At 37.5% G+C, this 20,624-nt stretch overlaps 4 protein-coding genes across 6 annotated transcripts; 1 reads left to right on the top strand and 3 right to left on the bottom strand.

Moving 5' to 3' along the window:
- LOC104754697 (oil body-associated protein 1A) lies at positions 1 to 1,289 on the bottom strand. The gene is made up of 3 exons (XM_010476945.2): positions 1,052 to 1,289; positions 475 to 878; positions 1 to 391 (listed from the first exon to the last, which is right to left on the bottom strand). Exons 1-3 carry the CDS (start codon positions 1,195 to 1,197, stop codon positions 216 to 218), a joined length of 726 nt encoding a protein of 241 aa, XP_010475247.1. The 5' UTR covers positions 1,198 to 1,289; the 3' UTR covers positions 1 to 215.
- LOC104759084 (synaptotagmin-5-like) lies at positions 1,512 to 2,292 on the bottom strand. The gene is made up of 3 exons (XM_010482053.1): positions 2,227 to 2,292; positions 2,019 to 2,132; positions 1,512 to 1,908 (listed from the first exon to the last, which is right to left on the bottom strand). The coding sequence occupies exons 1-3, from the start codon at positions 2,290 to 2,292 to the stop codon at positions 1,762 to 1,764; spliced, it is 327 nt and encodes a 108-aa protein (XP_010480355.1). The 3' UTR covers positions 1,512 to 1,761.
- LOC104754695 (synaptotagmin-5) lies at positions 2,425 to 7,595 on the bottom strand. Of its 2 annotated transcripts, none has more exons than XM_010476944.1 (13): positions 7,365 to 7,595; positions 7,164 to 7,268; positions 6,977 to 7,027; positions 6,743 to 6,863; positions 6,211 to 6,332; positions 5,962 to 6,063; positions 5,670 to 5,744; positions 5,338 to 5,417; positions 4,955 to 5,105; positions 4,654 to 4,884; positions 4,283 to 4,561; positions 2,932 to 3,045; positions 2,425 to 2,821 (listed from the first exon to the last, which is right to left on the bottom strand). In XM_010476944.1, exons 1-13 carry the CDS (start codon positions 7,467 to 7,469, stop codon positions 2,675 to 2,677), a joined length of 1,683 nt encoding a protein of 560 aa, XP_010475246.1. In that variant the 5' UTR covers positions 7,470 to 7,595; the 3' UTR covers positions 2,425 to 2,674. The 2 variants fall into 2 exon arrangements, with proteins under 2 accessions (XP_010475246.1, XP_010475245.1); XM_010476943.1 differs by lacking the exons at positions 2,425 to 2,821; positions 2,932 to 3,045 and adding exons at positions 3,553 to 3,964; positions 4,075 to 4,188.
- LOC104754694 (SNF2 domain-containing protein CLASSY 3-like) lies at positions 7,647 to 14,643 on the top strand. 2 transcript variants are annotated; one of them, XM_010476941.2, is made up of 5 exons: positions 7,647 to 8,206; positions 8,321 to 8,401; positions 8,731 to 12,230; positions 12,314 to 12,460; positions 12,548 to 14,643. In XM_010476941.2, the coding sequence occupies exons 3-5, from the start codon at positions 9,648 to 9,650 to the stop codon at positions 14,483 to 14,485; spliced, it is 4,668 nt and encodes a 1,555-aa protein (XP_010475243.1). In that variant the 5' UTR covers positions 7,647 to 8,206; positions 8,321 to 8,401; positions 8,731 to 9,647; the 3' UTR covers positions 14,486 to 14,643. The 2 variants fall into 2 exon arrangements, with proteins under 2 accessions (XP_010475243.1, XP_010475244.1); XM_010476942.2 differs by lacking the exons at positions 7,647 to 8,206; positions 8,321 to 8,401 and having other exon boundaries at positions 9,156 to 9,524; positions 9,631 to 12,230.

Raw genomic sequence — 20,624 nt, 5'->3', positions numbered from 1 at the left:
AGGTTTTTAATGATGTCGTTAAAGTTCATATAATATGTCCACCCATATACACACACAAATAAGAACCTCGAAAAATTCAAAACAACCAGACGCCATATACTACAAGAGTCTTTTACAAGGTATACACATGACCGAGAGCTATATAACAAAAGCAAAGCTCGGTAGCTTCTTTATTTATTATTTCCTTAAGCTTGCTATATAACTAACTTAGAGTCTTAGACAAAGACCCTTGGAACAGACTCGACCGGCTTTATGTCAACCTCTCGCACCTCCAGCTTCAGCCCTTTGCCTCCTCCATTTGCCAACGGATGGATCCCATGGTCTGGTCCCTTCATATAAGCCCTTGACGCTCTCTCCTTATCCATCGATACTCCAAACTGCTTTTCCGTCTCTGCAAATATTCATTCATAATGTATGTTTCATGGATATTTAAATCAAAATTAGACAGATCCATAGATGACCAATGTAACTCACCCTTGATCATTTCCGGATAAAGTTGACCGTCTCGAGTTACGGCCATCATGATATTAGGCAAGCCAATGGGGAGCTGATGCCCCAAATCCACTTGCCAGAAATGGTAGACTTTCCCATAAGTCTTTGCGACTTTTTCGAGATCTTGGCGTTGAATTGCTTCGGGAACACCGGGCATGAACAAGAAGCCTCCTTTAACTTCCCACTCGTGAGTGTGCCAAAGCTTCTTCTCATCATCAGGTAATGTCATAAAGAGCTTCTCTGTTACAATGTACTCCAGACCGATCAGACGAGCGTTGGCATCGGGACCATCGTAGATCAGACACTGACGCATGTCCTCATTGATGTGACCGCAGAAATGGTGTGCCTCCACTTGTCGCGTCATGTCATATGCATAAAAATGAAACCTACAACAAAGGCAACAAAATATGATATATTCACCAACAATGGCTTTTTAATGATCTACTACACAAACTCATGTCAAATAGGCATCTACTTCACACGTTGTTCACATAGGTTGAATTCTTTTGCGAAAATAATTGTTAAATGAAAAGAAGGATTAACGATTTCAGAAACGTACGCGCAGAGATGTTGGTGGATTTGGTTAATCGGAGCAAAGCTTTGTACGGCTGAAGCTGCGGTGTCAACCATGGAGGTTCCAGTCTTCGTTGGCTCTCCTGGAACCTTCGGTCCATTTTTGGTAGATAAATGAACTGCCTTCTCCATTACACCAATCAGTTAATTTTCTTTTCTCTGCAAATTCTGTCTGATTATAACTAGCAGCAAGTGAGAATAAGAGACGATGCTTTGTATTAGGTCTCGTCTTAATATAAAGAAGTAGACATGTGCATGGACTATGACACATGTCAAACATTGAAGGTGTCACCGAGTGTGCGTGGCTTATCTGGCTTCATAGTTTGGGATAATGTAAAGAACTAGTCAAAATGTATATATGTGTCGATAGATTCAGAAGCTGATTATTACAGTGAAAGCAAATTTGGTGTAGACAAATATAGCGACTACGTGTACACAAGATTAAATGGTAAAAGGTGGGAAATTAATAAGGATTGTGATTGTGATGCACGCGAAACCAAACCCCTTATGAAGCAAAGTAACACAAATATTGTCTAGGGTTTTCGGAAAACGAGGAAAACTCATATTCGAGTCCATAGCTTCAGGGATACATGGAGACTCGTCTCTCTGTTCGAGTCTCCTCTGTTTGACAAAACAAATCTTTTTGAGGCTACTAGACAAAATGTACATTCGAAGTTGAGAATCTTCCGTTTAAGCTTAGGAATCGCGATAAATTGACTGAGCCATCCACTTAAGATGCAACTGAAGCTTGCCCGCTTTGGACTCGTCTAATGGGTACCAGTCTTTGTATTCCTCTTCCATTATAACCCTTGTCAACGTCAAGATGCATCTCCCAATGTAGTCCTGCCCACAAAGTAAAGCCACAAATTTTCATTTTCCCATGTCCAATGCCAACACGATAAGTAATAATAAACCAAGCAAGAAAAAAACCAGTAGTTGCGGTTTGATTTTACCTTTCCAAAGGTGTCGTGGTCCCAAACTTCAAGGACTAGCATATCGTGTAACCCGTCTTCAACTACAAAATCAAAAGTCTGGTTCCAAACCGGGTTCAAGCTGTCATTGACGACCTGGTGAAGCAAAATTACCATTAGTTAGATACGATTGAGGACGAAACATCAATAACATGGATCACTCTTTGATACTATAAATGAGAGGTCTGACCCGAGTTTTGCTCTTGGCACCTGATTTTTTCATCGAGAGAACAACATATGGATCAGCTTTCCCCATCNACATAGTTTGGGATAATGTAAAGAACTAGTCAAAATGTATATATGTGTCGATAGATTCAGAAGCTGATTATTACAGTGAAAGCAAATTTGGTGTAGACAAATATAGCGACTACGTGTACACAAGATTAAATGGTAAAAGGTGGGAAATTAATAAGGATTGTGATTGTGATGCACGCGAAACCAAACCCCTTATGAAGCAAAGTAACACAAATATTGTCTAGGGTTTTCGGAAAACGAGGAAAACTCATATTCGAGTCCATAGCTTCAGGGATACATGGAGACTCGTCTCTCTGTTCGAGTCTCCTCTGTTTGACAAAACAAATCTTTTTGAGGCTACTAGACAAAATGTACATTCGAAGTTGAGAATCTTCCGTTTAAGCTTAGGAATCGCGATAAATTGACTGAGCCATCCACTTAAGATGCAACTGAAGCTTGCCCGCTTTGGACTCGTCTAATGGGTACCAGTCTTTGTATTCCTCTTCCATTATAACCCTTGTCAACGTCAAGATGCATCTCCCAATGTAGTCCTGCCCACAAAGTAAAGCCACAAATTTTCATTTTCCCATGTCCAATGCCAACACGATAAGTAATAATAAACCAAGCAAGAAAAAAACCAGTAGTTGCGGTTTGATTTTACCTTTCCAAAGGTGTCGTGGTCCCAAACTTCAAGGACTAGCATATCGTGTAACCCGTCTTCAACTACAAAATCAAAAGTCTGGTTCCAAACCGGGTTCAAGCTGTCATTGACGACCTGGTGAAGCAAAATTACCATTAGTTAGATACGATTGAGGACGAAACATCAATAACATGGATCACTCTTTGATACTATAAATGAGAGGTCTGACCCGAGTTTTGCTCTTGGCACCTGATTTTTTCATCGAGAGAACAACATATGGATCAGCTTTCCCCATCAGATCTTGTATTGGTATCTCTTCTGCAGATATCACTGTCACAGAGAGCACTCCTCTTATAATGACATCTTTTCTTTTACGGCTTGATGCATTTTCTTCATCTGTCGTATCATTTTTGAGCACCCTCTCTAAGGACGTCATCGATGAAGTGACAAAGGGATTTACAATGCCATTTCCCGAACCATAAGGGATGTAAAGTAGCTCAAGGTGAACCTAANTGTGCGTGGCTTATCTGGCTTCATAGTTTGGGATAATGTAAAGAATTAGTCATAATGTTAGTATGTGTCGACAGATTCAGAAGCTGATTATTACAGTGAAAGCAAATTTGGTGTAGACAAATATGGCGATTACGTGTACACAAGATTTAATGGTAAAAGGTGGGAAATTAATAAGGATTGTGATACACGCGAAACCAAACCCCTTATGAAGCAAAGTAACACAAATATTGTCTAGGGTTTTCGGAAAACGAGGAAAACTCATATTCGAGTCCATAGCTTCAGGGATACATGGAGACTCGTCTCTCTGTTCGAGTCTCCTCTGTTTGACAAAACAAATCTTTTTGAGGCTACTAGACAAAATGTACATTCGAAGTTGAGAATCTTCCGTTTAAGCTTAGGAATCGCGATAAATTGACTGAGCCATCCACTTAAGATGCAACTGAAGCTTGCCCGCTTTAGACTCGTCTAATGGGTACCAGTCTTTGTATTCCTCTTCCATTATAACCCTTGTCAACGTCAAGATGCATCTCCCAATGTAGTCCTGCCCACAAAGTAAAGCCACAAATTTTCATTTTCCCATGTCCAATGCCAACACGATAAGTAATAATAAACCAAGCAAGAAAAAAACCAGTAGTTGCGGTTTGATTTTACCTTTCCAAAGGTGTCGTGGTCCCAAACTTCAAGGACTAGCATTTCGTGTAACCCGTCTTCAACTACAAAATCAAAAGTCTGGTTCCAAACCGGGTTCAAGCTGTCATTGACGACCTGGTGAAGCAAAATTACCATTAGTTAGATACGATTGAGGACGAAACATCAATAACATGGATCACTCTTTGATACTATAAATGAGAGGTCTGACCCGAGTTTTGCTCTTGGCACCTGATTTTTTCATCGAGAGAACAACATATGGATCAGCTTTCCCCATCAGATCTTGTATTGGTATCTCTTCTGCAGATATCACTGTCACAGAGAGCACTCCTCTTATAATGACATCTTTTCTTTTACGGCTTGATGCATTTTCTTCATCTGTCGTATCATTTTTGAGCACCCTCTCTAAGGACGTCATCGATGAAGTGACAAAGGGATTTACAATGCCATTTCCCGAACCATAAGGGATGTAAAGTAGCTCAAGGTGAACCTAAATTACAGATAATCAACGAGAACGAGTATTCATTAGCCTCCACAGATACAAAAATCAAAGGATTTCTAAGTTCTTATAGCTGATCTAACCTCTCCACGGTTCTTAGTATCTCTCTGGATCTCTAAATCTTTGACTAGCTTCAACCAGACATCCTTAACTTTACCAGGTTCAAGTTCACAAAGCCGGATTTGGGCACAACCAATTAGCTCAGATGCCTGTATTCCCTCGTCATCGTATATTCTGACCACTAAATGTTGAGTTGACGCATCTTCGACGACAAATTCAAAATGCTCATTCCAGATGGGATTCAGGTCATTGTTCTGAAGGGAATATATATATTAGATCAGTCTGGCAAGTTTAGCAGTAAAAGAGGAGAATTGGACTACTTACAATTGTCTTGCTTCTTTTAGTCTTTTCTCGCAAAGGACGTATAAACATTTTAGCAAAGGGGTCCGATTTTCCAACTAGATCTTTGTTGGTCAAGTTCTTTGCTTGCACAAGCTTCACCTCCAAAGTTCCAACAGGCTTTAGCTCCAGATCGCTGAGAAAAGAAACACAAAAAAGCTATAATAGAAATCCAAAACCAGAAAGACAAGCACCATCATTTTGCACTGACACTTTCATAGTGCTTTAACACCATAGTCAGAAAGTCCAAAACAAAAAAGAAAAGAAAGTTGGGCATATCCTGCACTGAAGTAAAGGTTTAAACCCTCTATAAAAACCTTAAACAAGATATCAACAGTTCAAGTTTATGTATCTAATCTGAGGTGTACCTATAATCACCAGGCATAATTGGGATGACCTTCCGAACAGGCCATGTGATAGAATCTTCCACGGCATCCCGAATTGTTTCCTGTTACATATCAACTCACAGGTAAGTGTAAAGAATTGAAACCATTTTGATAGTTCCTTTCTCTTAAACTCCAGAATGACATAAAGATTTGGCATCAAGAAAAAGGACAAAGATAGTTCGATTTTGAAACACATTAGTTTCCAGATAAGTGCGCACAAAATTCTCAGTTGAAAATGTGTTCATTTAATAAATGAATACTATTTCTGAAGAAAAAAAGTGGACATAACTAGGAATAAAAAGTGTAAGCCAAACCTCAATAGCTTCAGAAAGTCCAGGAATTGCTGAAATGTCACCTCCAACAACCTTAAGGGTGAAATCCAATTTTTTCTGCAGTACAGAATTGGACGTATAAGCAAAACAACAGACAAAACTGATCATAGCTAGTCGAAGATTTTGTGTCATCACAGCTTTCTTCAATCAAACCAATCAAGCACACACATGCCGGTAAACACAAGGATGCAAAAAGATTAAGCAAAACTAAAAAAACTGTGGACACTCTTAGCCAATTACAGCTACAGCTATAGTAGCTTCAGAGGGCACCAACCTTTTCTCTAAGAGAAACACTGACAGCTCCAAAGCAAGGAAACTCATCAACTAGTGGCCTAAAAATCAGCCTGAAAACACCAGTGAATCCAATATTTTTCACCTAGAAAACAGAGAATACGAAATCAGTTGTAGTCAGCTTATCATTGGTCAAAATAGAAAGATTAAAAAAAACACATGGTGTAAAATCAGATCTCACAGTATGTAGAAGTAAGCAATCAAGAGAAAGCATGAGGCATATATACTGTACCTGAACTGGAAGAGACACACCAACTAAGGTCTTGATGCCAAGTACAATATTTGGATTTCCATCCCACTGCATATCAAGTTCCATGGTCACCCCATTTTTATCACCGTCGATAATGGAAACACCTAACAAACACCAAGGGACACAAGTAGACTAAGCAGCAGCACAATGTTTTGTTGGAGAAGATGGCTCCTCTTTTTGCAGACTTTAACAGACAATCCGCAGAAATGTAAAGAATGATACTGCTGCTATTACTTTTTGAGTCGAAGTTAATTCCACTTCTCATTTCATTTATTCAATTGAATATTTCCCCTTTGACATGATCTCAATGATATCACAGAAAAGTAGGTTTATAGGTGGGAGACACGTAAAAGTAAGAATTCTTGACTAACTACGTAAGCTCAAGATTTCTATGGACTCAACTAAACCGAAAATATCACAAGCAAAGGGATTCTACCGCAAACCTAACATGAATCAATTGCAAAAGTAATGGTTACTTACATCACAACACAAAACAGAGATGAAGAAAACTAACCTGTAAACTGAGGTGCCACAGTACCAAGAGTAAGCTTAGAAAATGTCAAGGAGGCCACTATAGCAGGTCGATATTGCTCAAGAACAGGCTCGACAGATGCTCTTATAAGATCAGAGGCTGCCTAAACTCCGATGAATTAAGAAACAGGAGACAAAAAAAACCCTCAATCAAAAACAATATCTTCATTCAGAATACAGATAACATCTCTCTAACTGAAAACAACAACAAAGATACCTCATCAACATAAGGCCAGATCTTTGTCAAGTGATGGTTAAGCCAAGTCAACTGAAGTAAATAGAAAAAAAACAAGAATCAGTCCCCAAAGTATATGACCAAATTTTACAACTTTCGTTTCGTGTCTGAGAAAGATACGCAAACACATCATCAATGTATAAAAACAAAAGGGAAGGATGGAACTAAACTTCTGACGCTCAGAGAAGACAACCCAGGAAGGATAAAACTCAGGAGGCAAAAGCTTCCTCGAATCCTCAACAGTCATCCTCGCAAAAGCAGCCACCGTATTCGCCTGATTAAAATAAACAAAAATCTCCATGAGCTGACACCAAAATCGAGTACATAAAAAAAAAGCCAAATTGATTGATTGAGTAGGAGGGTCTCTCACAAGTTGAGAGCGAAGCTTGGATCGAGAATTCTCCAACTTGACAAAACCGATGATGATGGCGATTCCGACAACGAGTCCGATTATAATTCCGACTATGAACCCCATTTTTTTCTTTGTCCCCCGGATTTCGCAATGCCCGTACTGACTAATCAGAGTACCCAAAAAAAAAGATCACACCTTTAGTTTCACGAGCTGAACCCACCGAATGAGGTAGAGAGATGTGTATCAATCTGTTTTTTGTTTTCTAAGAAAGCGAATAACAAAAAAAAAAAAAAAAAAAAAAAAAAAAGGGTCTTTTTTGATTTAAAAGGCATTTCCAAAGAGGTCGCTTTACCGACGCAGACGAAAAGGTTATGCTATCGTTTGCCACCAATAAAAAGTTGACACGTCATTTAATTGAGAAATACATAACCGGTGAGATTTGAGATTTGGACATTAAAAAAAATAAGAAAAAAAAAAAAGGATAAAGACGGTGGTTGAGTTGAGTTGACCATCGTCTCCGGAGCTCCGGCGGATCTGAAGAGATAAGGAGTGTTGCATGCGATTACTCTCGTGCCAGAATTGGTGGATCTCTCTCTCCATGGGAAGTTGAGTTCTTGTGGCTTGAGATTTCGACGAGAGTGATGTAAAGATTGCAGCTTTTGATTGTGTCATCATCAATTGAGGAATCCTGACATATAAAGGTGGTAACTTTTTTTTCCGGAATCGACTTTGGAGAAGTAAAGACGAAGAAGCAGGGCCAAGAACATAATCGTAATGACAAAAGATTCGGTTTTGCATTCCCCCAGGGTTTGGTAAACGAGAACAGTGTTTTTAAAAGAATGTTACGATCTTTATAATTGGTATGTTCTTCGGGGACTTAATGTGTTTGACTATTCCGTTTTTGAAAGAACACTTTGCCTTCAAAGATCTTGGTATGTTCTTGGGAGACTCTTAACAGTTGATACTTTGTGTAGATGGTTATGGCTCATCGAGGCAACGTTACGGGCTTAAGAAGGCTCATGAAGGGCGAACCCAACTCATGAAGAAGCTCTCAGGTTTTGAATTTTCCATTGCTACATTTATATAGAAAATAACCAATGCGGCTTTGTTACAATTACAGTGGATGGTAAGAGTTTAATCAAAAATTATTCTCTTTATTTTGTTATTCAGTTTTAGTTAGATCATAGTATGTGTTTCTAAGTTCTAATCACAATATCCTTGTTATTCAATTTCATACGAGCTTTCTCACAGAAAAAAAAACAAAAACAAAAAAAAGTGAATTTATTAGGAGATTAATGCAATGGTCCCTTTAGCAAGTTGTTATCTTTGACGTATTAGACACACTTTATCTTTCTTTTTTCCTAATCTGCTAAAATTCTCATAGGATGTGATGGTGACGGGCATTACTATGATTAGAACTTTGTTAGTGATGTAAAATGACCAAGTTCCAAGATCACTTTTGCGTGAACATACCATTCTCCTATATTAATGAGTTTGCAGACTCCTCCATCTCTCTATTGTAATGATGTTATTTGCTTTTTTATTGTATCCTGATATTGTGTTAAAGAGAATTGAGAGATGAAATTCCTTCTTTTTTTTTTTTTTAGTAATACAAATTGCTTTACAAAAACAAATGGAAAATCACATTTAAAGAAATTAGAATCTGTAAGACATTTATTACACATTGGTTTGTCTTGCATACACATTGGTTTGTCATGCAACTGCAGAGTGACGTTTTGGGTTCTGACTCATAATTTTCTGAGTGGTCAAAAAGTAATTTAGAGGAGGAAAAGAAAAGAAAAGAAAAGAAAAGGAAAGGAAAAAAACAAAGCTCGAAATGGAAACAGATTAATGAGCTGGTTTGTGGAAAATGTAAGAAAACTGAGCAAAAAAATAAAGCAGAGAGAGAGAAACACTCTACAGAGTACGTTTTTGGGTCAAAGTTTTGGCGGTATGAGTAGTCCTGAAATAGCATGCTTTGGCTTTGACATCACGCTTTCTTCATGACCCTTTCTCTCTCCGCCCATCACTCTCTCTTCTGTCCAATCTTCTGAAACTAGTCTACTCAAAATTTCTCCAAAGTCTCTTTACTCTTTAGATACAGTCATTACACTTCATCATCATCTCCTCAACCCATTTGATCTCAAATCCTTTGAAGACTCATTTTTCTTGTCCAAGGTTCTTACTTTTCTCTCTCTGTTTCTTTTTCTTTCTCAGACTCATAATCTTGTCTTCGCTAGGGTTTCTTACAGTATTTTCTCTCAATCCTGTGTTTCTTTTTCAGTTCTTTGTTTTGCCCTAATGGAGTGGATTGGGAAGAGAGTTAAGTCCCGGAGCAGGCAGCGTCTTCAGGTGGTTAATAAGCGGAAGAAGACGGAGGTAGAAGCTCCTGTGATATCTCCTCCAAAGAAACGAAGGCCGAGAAGAATAAAAGACCCCGATTCTGACGTTGAGGACATCACACCTACTTACCACAACAGTGTTCCTCCTCCTGTTCAAGAAAATGACAGGTACTCTGCTGGTTTAAGGGCTGGGTCTGTTCAGAACAACTCTGTGAAGGAGAGTTTCTCTAGGATTATTAGGGATCTGAATGTGGAGAAATCAGGTCCTAGCTCCTCTAGGTTCAGAGATGGGTCTGAACAGCACACGTCTGTGAAAGAGACTTCTTTTAGGGTTAGTGATTTGGATGTGGGGAAGAACTCAGTTCCTAGCTCTTTTGGGTTCAGAGATGTGTCTGAACAGAACACATGTGTAAAGGAGAAGTGTTCCCCTGAGATTGGAGATTTGAATGTGGAGAAATCAGGTCCGAGCTCCTCTAAGCTAAGAGATTTGTCTGAACCGAACACATGTGTGAAGGAGAAGTGTTCCCCTGAGATTGGAGATATGGATGCGGAGAAATCAGGTCCGAGCTCCCCTAAGTTAAGAGATGTGTCTGAACAGAACACATGTGTGAAGGAGAAGTGTTCCCCTGAGACTGGAGATTTGGATGTGGAGAAATCAGGTTCGAGCTCCTCTAAACTAAGAGATGTGTCTGAACAGAACACATGTGTGAAGGAGAAGTGTTCCCCTGAGATTGGAGATTTGGATGTGGAGAAATCAGGTCCGAGCTCCTCCAAGTTAAGAGATGTGTCTGAACAGCACACATGTGTGAATGAGAAGTTTTCTCCTGAGATTACAAATTTGGATGTTGGAATATCAGTTCCGAGCTCTTCTAAGTTAAGAGAGGTGTCTGAACGGAACAAATATGTGATGGATATGTGTTCCCCTGAGGCTAGAGGTTTGGTTGTTGTAAAACCAGTCCCTGCTGAAATAGAGATTCTTTCAGATTCTGAGTCTGAAATTGGAGCCAGAGCTTCAGCCAGGAAGAAGCTTTTTGAGGACACTAGCAGAATCGTAGAATCTCTCAGTGATGGTAATAGCACAAGTGAAACTGAGGGAGATGAAGAAGAAAATGCAGAGAGTCCAGACAATAACACCAAAGATGATATAACAGTCCACTCCCTGTCTTCGGAGGATCCATCTTCTTCATCATCATCATCATCATCATCATCATCATCATCATCATCGTCCTCATCTTCATCTTCATCTTCTTCCTCGAGTGACGGTGAATTCAATTTAAAGGAGGTGGTTAGAGATAATACAGATGATGATGATTTCTTAAAGGTCAGTTTACCAGTCAGGAATGTCTCTATAGCGGAAAGGAAGCCTTTGGTAAGGTATAAGAGGTCTGGTACTGGCTTAACCAAGCCTAGAAAAGAGGACAAGAAGATTCGGAGATTAAACCATCGAGAAGAAGAAAAAGAAGAAGAACGAGATGAAGTAGTTGAAGTAGTAATAAAGCAGCCAAGCAACCCGGTGTTCACTTGTACTCACTGTGGCAAAGAGAACACAGGAGTCCTTGAATCTCCCAGCTCTTTCATGAGACCACTTGCATTAAGAGATGAAATTGAGGATGTGAAATACTTTGCTTCTACTATTGCATCAAAGTATGAAGATTCTATTTTCATTAACTCTGGGAAATCACCTGAAAAACCATCCAGACCTGAGTTGGAGAATCCAGAGACGGGAAAAGAAGTGAAAACACTTGAGAATCCATCCACATCCAGGCCTGAAGTTTTCACTTCAGAGAAAGCTAAAGAGGTACAAGCACGTGAAAGGTCATCTACTTACAGACCTGAAATTCTCAGTCCTGAAGTTTTCACTTCAGAGAAAGCTAAAGAGGTACAAGCACGTGAAAGGTCATCTACTTACAGACCTGAAATTCTCAGCTCAGTAAAAGCAAAAGAGGTGGTGCAAGCACTTGAAAAGCCATCAAGACCTGAAATCCAGAATTTAGAGAAAGCAAAAGAGGTCCAAGCCATCAACAGGTTGGGGTCGGTGATACCTGCAGTTGCAGTTGCAGGGGGATTAAATAAGTCTGTTTTGGCTAATGAACCAATTGATAATGAGTCTGATTCTTCTATCAGCTCTGCAGATAAATCTGGATATGAATCTGATCCTTCTCTAAAAGACAAAGAAATCAAGACTAATAACAACTCGGATTGGAGAGTGCTAAGTGGAAACCATAGAGAAGTTGATCTCTTCAGGCTGCTTGTGAACTCTGTTAGGGAGAAAGGTCAACTAGACGAAGGATATGAAGAAGCAGAAGAACTAGTTTCTTCACCTGAAGACCAGTTTCAAGAACAAGGAAATGAAGATCTACGAAAATATGATGATGATGGACTTCTAATCATTAGGCCACCACCATTGATAGAGAAATTTGGTATGCTGGAACCTCCATCACCACCTGAGATTTCTGAGTCAGAATTAGAGTTACAGATGCTGTGGGAAGAACTAGCATTTTGCAGTAAATCTAACGACGTCAGCAACGAGCTTCCTTCAAATGTAATTTCTTGTTTTCTTCAAAACGGTATATTTTATCTCCTTTCGTTTAAGAACAAAGTAATTCTGACATGAAATTTTTGCAGATGGAAGAAATATTAATTGATGAAACTCCAGCAGCACAATGTAAAAAAGGGAATCACAATCTGTTTCTTGATCTGGAGGTTGGTTTGAAGTGTATGAACTGCGGCTTTGTGGAGAGAGAAATCCGAAGCATGGATGAATCTGAGTGGGTAAGAAATTTGGAGTATTCAGTAAAATGAGTGAAAGTGTGAACTGATAGGTTTGATGGTAACTCTAATGTATGATTCTATGTGTAGGGAGAGAAGATCACAAGGGAAAGGAGAAGATGTGATAGATTTGACGAGGAAGAAAATAGCAACATCCTTGGGAGACTTGGGTTTGAAGGTCCTAACACGAACAGCTTACATGAGGATTGTGTTTCTTCTGAAGGAACCGTTTGGGATAAGATCCCAGGGGTCAAATCTCAAATGTATCCTCACCAGCAAGAGGGTTTTGAGTTTATTTGGAGGAACTTAGCTGGTACAATCATGTTGAACGAGCTCAAGGAATTTGAGAATAGCGAAGAAACCGGAGGATGCATCATGTCACACGCTCCCGGGACAGGAAAAACTCGCCTGACCATCATTTTCCTGCAAGCCTACCTAGCATGCTTCCCAGATTGCAAACCAGTGATCATTGCTCCTGCAAGCTTGCTTCTCACGTGGGCAGAGGAGTTTAAGAAATGGAACATAAGCATTCCCTTTCATAATCTCAGCAGTTTGGAATTTACTGGAAAAGAGAACTCTGCGGCGCTGGGACTTTTGATGAAGAAGAATGCCACTGCTAGAACCAAAAATGAGATAAGGATGGTGAAAATATACTCTTGGATAAAAGCAAAGAGTATACTCGGGATCAGCTACAACCTCTATGAGAAGCTTGCAGGAGTTAAAGACGAGGACAAAAAGACAAAGATGGTGAGAGAAGTGAAACCAGACAAAGAATTAGATGATATCAGAGAGATACTTATGGGAAGGCCTGGACTGCTGGTTCTTGATGAGGCGCACACGCCTAGAAACCAGAGAAGTTGTATCTGGAAAACACTATCTAAAGTGGAAACACAGAAACGTATCTTGCTTTCTGGAACTCCTTTCCAGAACAACTTCCAGGAGCTGTGCAATGTTCTGGGACTCGCAAGACCTAAATATCTGGAGAAGCTCACATCCACACTCAAGAAGAGTGGGATGACTGTAACTAAAAGAGGAAAAAGAGCTTTGGGGAACGAAATCAACAACCGTGGGATCGAAGAGTTGAAGGCTGTTATGCTTCCATTTGTGCATGTCCATAAAGGAAGCATTCTTCAAAGGAGCCTCCCTGGTTTGAGAGAATGCGTTGTGGTGTTAAACCCACCTGAGCTGCAGAAGAGAGTCCTAGAATCCATTGAAGTCACTCACAACCGGAAAACAAAAAACGTGTTTGAAACAGAACACAAGCTGTCTCTGGTCTCAGTCCATCCTTCTCTAGTCTCTCGCTGCAAACTCTCTGAGAAGGAACGTTTGTCCATCGACGAGACTTTGCTTGCACAGCTTAAGAAGGTAAGACTCGATCCAAAGCAAAGTGTGAAAACGAGATTCCTCATGGAGTTCGTTGAGTTATGCGAGGTGATAAAGGAGAAAGTGTTGGTCTTCAGCCAATACATAGACCCATTGAAACTGATCATGAAACATCTGGTCTCTCGTTTCAACTGGAACCCAGGGGAGGAAGTGTTGTACATGCATGGCAAGCTCGAGCAGAAACAGCGACAAACCTTGATCAACGAATTCAATGATCCAAAATCCAAGGCAAAAGTGTTCTTAGCTTCAACAAAAGCCTGCTCTGAAGGGATCAGTCTTGTAGGAGCGTCAAGGGTGATTCTTTTGGATGTTGTGTGGAATCCGGCAGTCGAAAGACAAGCTATAAGCCGTGCTTACAGAATCGGTCAGCAGAGAATTGTTTACACATATCACTTGGTTGCAAAAGGAACTCCTGAGGGGCCAAAGTACTGCAAGCAAGCACAGAAGGATAGAATCTCAGAGCTAGTGTTTGCATGCTCGTCCAGACCTGACAAAGGAAAGGAGAAGATCGCTGAAGCTGTGACAGAGGATAAAGTGTTGGATACTATGGTGCAGCGTTCGAAGCTTGGGGATATGTTTGACAACCTTATAATCCAACCGAAGGAAGCAGATTTGGTTGAAGGTTTCAACATACTTATGCCATGAGTCATCATCACCAAAAACTCTTGATTCTATCTCTTCCCTTATAATATCATATGCTATTTCATCTTTTCAAGACTTGTGTTATATGCTTTTGTGGGATAATTTTAGGGATCTAAAAACAAAACCTTGGCTTTTGTATGAACTCTTTCTTATATAGTAAAATGTCTCATGCTTGCAAAGAGTTGGACCCCTGATTATAACCAAGACTGTATCTGTTAACATTCGAATCTTGGTTCCGCTTACACAAATGAAACAGAGCAATGCAGCAAAGGAGAGAGAGGTCCCCTTTCCAATGCTTCTTTCAATCTGAGAAATTCAAATTCAGAGCCCACATTCTCTAGTTACACTAAAAATTCAGAGCCCAAATTCAAATTCAGAGCCCACAATCTCTAGCCCAAATTCAAATTCCGAACCCACTTTGATGCTTAGCTTGAGAAATATAGATGGAAAGAGATTTTGTAAATTCAGAGGCTATTTAAATCCTAACCGGGTCGGGACAATTTTATTGAACCGGACCGATTGATCGAACCGGCTTGTAGAGGAACGTTGGTTTTACATAGCGAGCGACCAACGAAACTACTTCTCAGTTCGCATCATCATCATGATTCAACATCAACATCAACATCGATGCTTGCAATACGATAATCACTTTTCAACAGAGTTACATGTATAAGAGACTTGTTAACTTCTAAAACATCGATCTAGGTCATTTTAGCAGGTTCTCATTGTTTTCTTGTTGTTAATAATATATATGATCTTGCTTGCTTTGAGTAAAACACCTTTTAATATCTGGAAATCTAAAAACCTTTGTAATCATGTAGATCAATTCAAGGGGTTAAAAACTTAGAAGAACGAAATATACAAATTAGCAAACATTATCTAACATAATTTATATATCCATCTTTGAAATAATTAAGCTTTATTTGATTCCTTTTTCCTAAAAAAGCTATATGACCCGACTCTAAAACATAAACGGGCATTACATAGCCTACAAGCAAACATAAAGAAAGAGTGGGTCTCCCCCACAATAAAAGCAAAAGAAAGAAAAAAAATAAAATAACTGATGCATACGATTTAATTCCTATGTCTATAATGTAATCTTATTTTTAAATATTAAATATATAAAAATAAGATTAAGGTGAATCTCTCTACTCTGACTGCCTCCGTGCCTCGTAATTCTAGAAATTTTGAGAGATGAGATTTTGTACTAAAAAGTAAAAGTAAACCGTTGGTGATTAGATGTAAATTAGCTAGTGACCATTTGAAACCATGCAATGTACTTTTGTCCCCTTGGTCTGTTGACCCTTAAGTATGAATCAATAGCCTCTTACCACAGTTTCAGTGGATGTCGTTTCAGGATTATCATAAAACTATGGATTCATATAGAGAAATTGGCTTCGGCATAATGATTAAGAGTTTAATACGTACCATCAAACTATATGTTAAAGTAACGCGTAGCGTAGCTATTGGAAAACTAAAGTGATTACGACACATGATATATACTAAACATGTAGGATATTAAAGTATACTACGTTCTCCGCTTACAATTATTACATCTACGATTCTTCGGATGATAAGAGTATGATGGTGCATGTAAAATGACTAAAATTTTACTTATATATTTTCCGTCGAAACGATACAATGGAGTGTGTTTAGTTCAAAAAAATAATTTATGATAGATCCCCTGATGAAAATAATTTTAGTATATATTCGAGTAAAAATAGAAGTATAGTCAAAAATTGTATGATATGCATATTGAATAGCCTGACAAGTTTCTTGAATAATCAAATCGCAGTCGAAGAAAAACCAACATAATAACATCACATCAAATATATATATATATATAGTTTCAAGTACATACGTTAAAGATTAGTTCTATATTCCAATATGAGATTCTCTATAGGTTATGTATAAAAGATATAGAGAACAAAATATGTTTGCATCAAACCTCTAGATCGAGCTCAGAAGCAAGCATCTTCTATCCAAAATGAATATATTCACCTGATAAAGACAACCCGTTCAATGATACACTCTTTTACTTTGCTAGGATTAGTATCATTTTTATCGAGTAAAACGAAACTTAAAGGTTCAAACATTGAGCTCAACAGTGTAAGAAAACATTTACCAAATTAAGGAATATCCTTTTGTATTGGAGATGGCAAATATAGAGTAACATTATAAATGCGCATCCATTTGACACCACTTGGTCATGTCCCTTGTTCTTTCGCCCATTAAACAAATTGGCACATTGAAAATACAAAAATAAAAGTTTGCGCTAATGATACTATAATCCTATTGATTTGTAGTTTATTGGTAACACAAAGATTGCGATATATACTTTGTATAATTTTGATGTTTGAATCCTGAATTTCAGGATATGGAAACTAATATATAGGTCGACTTTTTTTTTCCCCTAATAGGTCGACTTTATTAATGTGTTGCATGCCCTTGATCGTTTCTTTTCTTCTTTCCAAAATTTTGGGTCACATTTCTTTGAACTAGCAACCATATTTGAGAATTGTATTAATTCTAGTTAATTGAGGGGGGAAATGCGTTGCTTAGTGTTCGCCTAATGTGGAAGCTAGTAAACATCTTCTTCGAGTTCGTGGAGACAAAGTTAACGAAAAAATTCCTGCTGATTAGATACCAATAAAATGAAAGTCCACTCATATAAAATAGATAGGTTACACAAAATAAAGCGAACTTCTCTATCGTAAAATCAAGGGCAAATATATGAATCTGACGACACGAATAAAAGTATATGTATCGTTTTATATATTCCTGATCTGTTTACTTACTAGTCGCTCCTTCATCAGTCTTGGCCTATATAATTGTGTTTGTCAATATATATCGCATGTGTTGATAATTATAAATCAATAAACATTAATTGAGAACAAAATGGGCCATTTAATGTTTTTTTAAAAACGTGTTTAAGAATACTCAAACAATGACTACAAATCATATCTGGAATACAATCATCAAGTTATATATATATGATTAATCGTCTATACGTCGGAGCAAACATAAAAATTGTTAATGTCGATATTGCGTATCCCATTGTGTGTAAACAAATATGGACGTATCTTGATGGGGCAAAGCACAATTAGCAAAACGAATTAATGGTGTAGCGCAGATGCTAATCATGATTAGCATTCATGATTGTTCGATGTATGGTGGAGCTTATCTTTGTATTCTCAAGTATTTTAGGATCATTTTTTAGATAAGTTTCTGCAGATTTTATTGTAGAAATTAATTTAAAATCAATAATCTATTGATTAAGAGGCTAGTTAAAATCATATTGGACGTTGGGCTGCCCCAGCATGGAATTCTCCGCCGTCAGGCCATTATCAAATTCTTAATTTATTTTCCGTATTTCTTTTAGTTAAGTTAGGTATATATAGTTTTATATACATTTTTACAAGCTTTGTGGGTGTCAACACAAAAAAGGTAAGGTTTGTGGGATTTGTCAAAACATAAATTGTAAATAAACAACCCAAGTATGAATGAATTATATAGAAATTTCTATATGGTATTAATTAGACTGATTAGATCATACTGTATCATATATATATGGTGCACGTACGGTGTGAATGTTCAAACTGGAGTGTGCTGTCTCTTTCTTTTTGAACTGCGTCTACGGATTGATTGAAAGCTTTAATAGCGAATCTTATATAGCTTGATGAAGATCTTTAGATACTCTAAGAAATTCATCTATATTGCTTTATACTTAACCCTAATGACTAGTGACTTAGAAAAAATAAAGTTGTTGCAAAAAGTATTTCTATATAAGGAGTGTTCTTGAAAAGAAAAAAAAACAATTAAGTAAAATGAAACTAAAAAGATACGAAAATTGGGAGTCTCAAGAAAAAAAGGGAACGCAAACTCCTGATATCAGTGGCGAGTGGACTTTAAAACAGTATCTTGTGTCCAACATTTGTGCTACAAGGAAAGAATATATCTACAAAATAAAATATTCAATCAAATTTCAGGAAAATCAGAAACTCGATATATTTAAATAAAGATAAATTGGGGAAAACAAAGTGAAAATATCAACCCAAAAAAAAAAAAAAATTGAAAGGGAAAGATGATATGGCAAACTACAACAATAGCATAGCCCTCTTTATCTCTTTCTCTTTTTTCCTCTCTACCTCTCTCTCTTTTTTAACTTTTAATAGTATTATTCTTTTGCTTTTTTTACTTTGTTTGGTAGACCAAAATCTTGGAAAGAAAATGTTATACAAGAAAAAATATATTGTCGTGAATCCGTGATATAAGATACAAAAATCTACAAATAGACGTAATATATATATATTAGTTGAGTTTCAGGAATAAATACCAATGGAAACACAGAATCAGTTTGTTAACGAAAACTCGATATAAGAACCAAACTAGTTTCCGCAAACATGTTCTTGTACTTGATCGCTGAGTTTTGTTTGTTTTTGCAGAAAAAAAAAGAACGAGTACATGAGAAATAAGCTTAACAACTACCTAACTGAATTGTCAATACTAATGATCTTTATATAAATAAGCTTAACCATTTGAGAAACATCTAAAATTACAGATAATGCCATTACAAATCCTTTTACAGATACGATACCTAACCATCCAAGAGAAAAAGAGTGTGTATTGCTCTCCTCTATATACCAAAAATCAAATTTTGCTTTTTAGTTTCTTATGTTATCTTTGTTATTTGTTGCACATATCCGAGCGTATAGGGTTGTGGTAATTGTTATCTTGCTTATAACTTCACAAGCTTCATTCGTGCTTTAACAGTCAACATCACCACACACAACTTTCGCATGCATCTCTCTGTGGAAAAATTGAAAAAATTCTCTCTTGTTTCTATTACTTTTTGGTTCATTCTCATCCACTTGTACATATTAATTTTCACCAAACGGATTATGTCTCATTTAGTGTGTAAAGTTTCAATTTTTATTATTTAAAACTAAATTTAATCTCCAATGAATCAATTTTCAAAAAAAAACTTATTTGACATTTTTGGAGACATCTTATTGGCCAAAATGATTATGATAAAAAAAAAAGAAACTTCTCGACCATCACTTTTATTATTACGAAGATGTGATGATAAGTTTTTTACTTAAGAGTTGACGACAAAAACCAACCGGCATGTTTTATATTAATCATAGATTGTCGCGGAATTCTATAGTTTTATTCACAAAGACATGCATAAACTATTTTGTCATTCTACATTTATTTTTGATATAGCAAAAAGTAAAAGTTTTTTTTTGTTTCTTAATCATTTTCTAAGAATCTTTGGAAATTATGAATCGGGTCTTCAAAACCTACTTATAAACAAAAAATTATGATGGTTATGGTTTATGGACAGAGATCAAGATTAAAAAAAAATGGTATTGGCAAATAACCCCTCTAAAAACAAATTTGTTTGTTTGCGTAAATTAATGCGATTTAAATTAGACAGAGACGTTGTCAATATTAAATTTTAGTTTTGGAAATCTAATCAGAATGGGTTGTGTCAAATCGTGATATTAAATTAAATGAATAAAAAGTTTCCAAAAGAAAAACTAATTACGGAAATTACTATTAAAAATAAACAGGAAAAAAGGAAAGAGCAAAGAAGAAGACTAAAACACTATAGAGAGAGTCTCTACACTGCTTTTACTTTGCCGTTTCATTCAAGGACGACGACGAAGCTCTCTCTCTCTCTCTCCCTTCTCTCAGAAGCAAAAGACTCTCTTTTTCCTCTCTCTCTCTCTCTCTCTACTATTTTAATTTTAATATTTTGTCACTTTAACTTTCTTCTCACTCTAAAAACCTGCCCTCATTGTCTCGCCTCTGTCTACTTCAAGAATTGATGTCTCTTCAACACTTTCTCTTATTTTAAGTTCTTCTTCTTCTCTCTTTCTCTCTCTCTCTCTCTCTCTCTCTCTCTCTCTCTCTCTCTCTCTCTCTCTCTTTACTTACATTTTCCTGTCTCCGCCATTAAAACCCTTCTCTCAAGAACCAAAAAAGCCCTCACATTGCTTTTGTCCCTCTTTGAGAAAAAAGAGAGAGCTTCAGAATCTCAAACCTATATCTCTTAGGGAGAAACCCACCCAGATTCTAATATTCTTACTTGCGTTTGTTTAAGTTTCTGTCTGCTTCCCCCCCCCCCCCCCCCCCC

Source organism: Camelina sativa, chromosome 17 (assembly GCF_000633955.1).
Source record: "Camelina sativa cultivar DH55 chromosome 17, Cs, whole genome shotgun sequence".
NCBI classification, from domain to species: domain Eukaryota; kingdom Viridiplantae; phylum Streptophyta; class Magnoliopsida; order Brassicales; family Brassicaceae; genus Camelina; species Camelina sativa.
The sequence above is the reverse complement of the archived record's forward strand: the minus strand, read 5'-3'. Positions and strand labels throughout refer to the sequence as shown.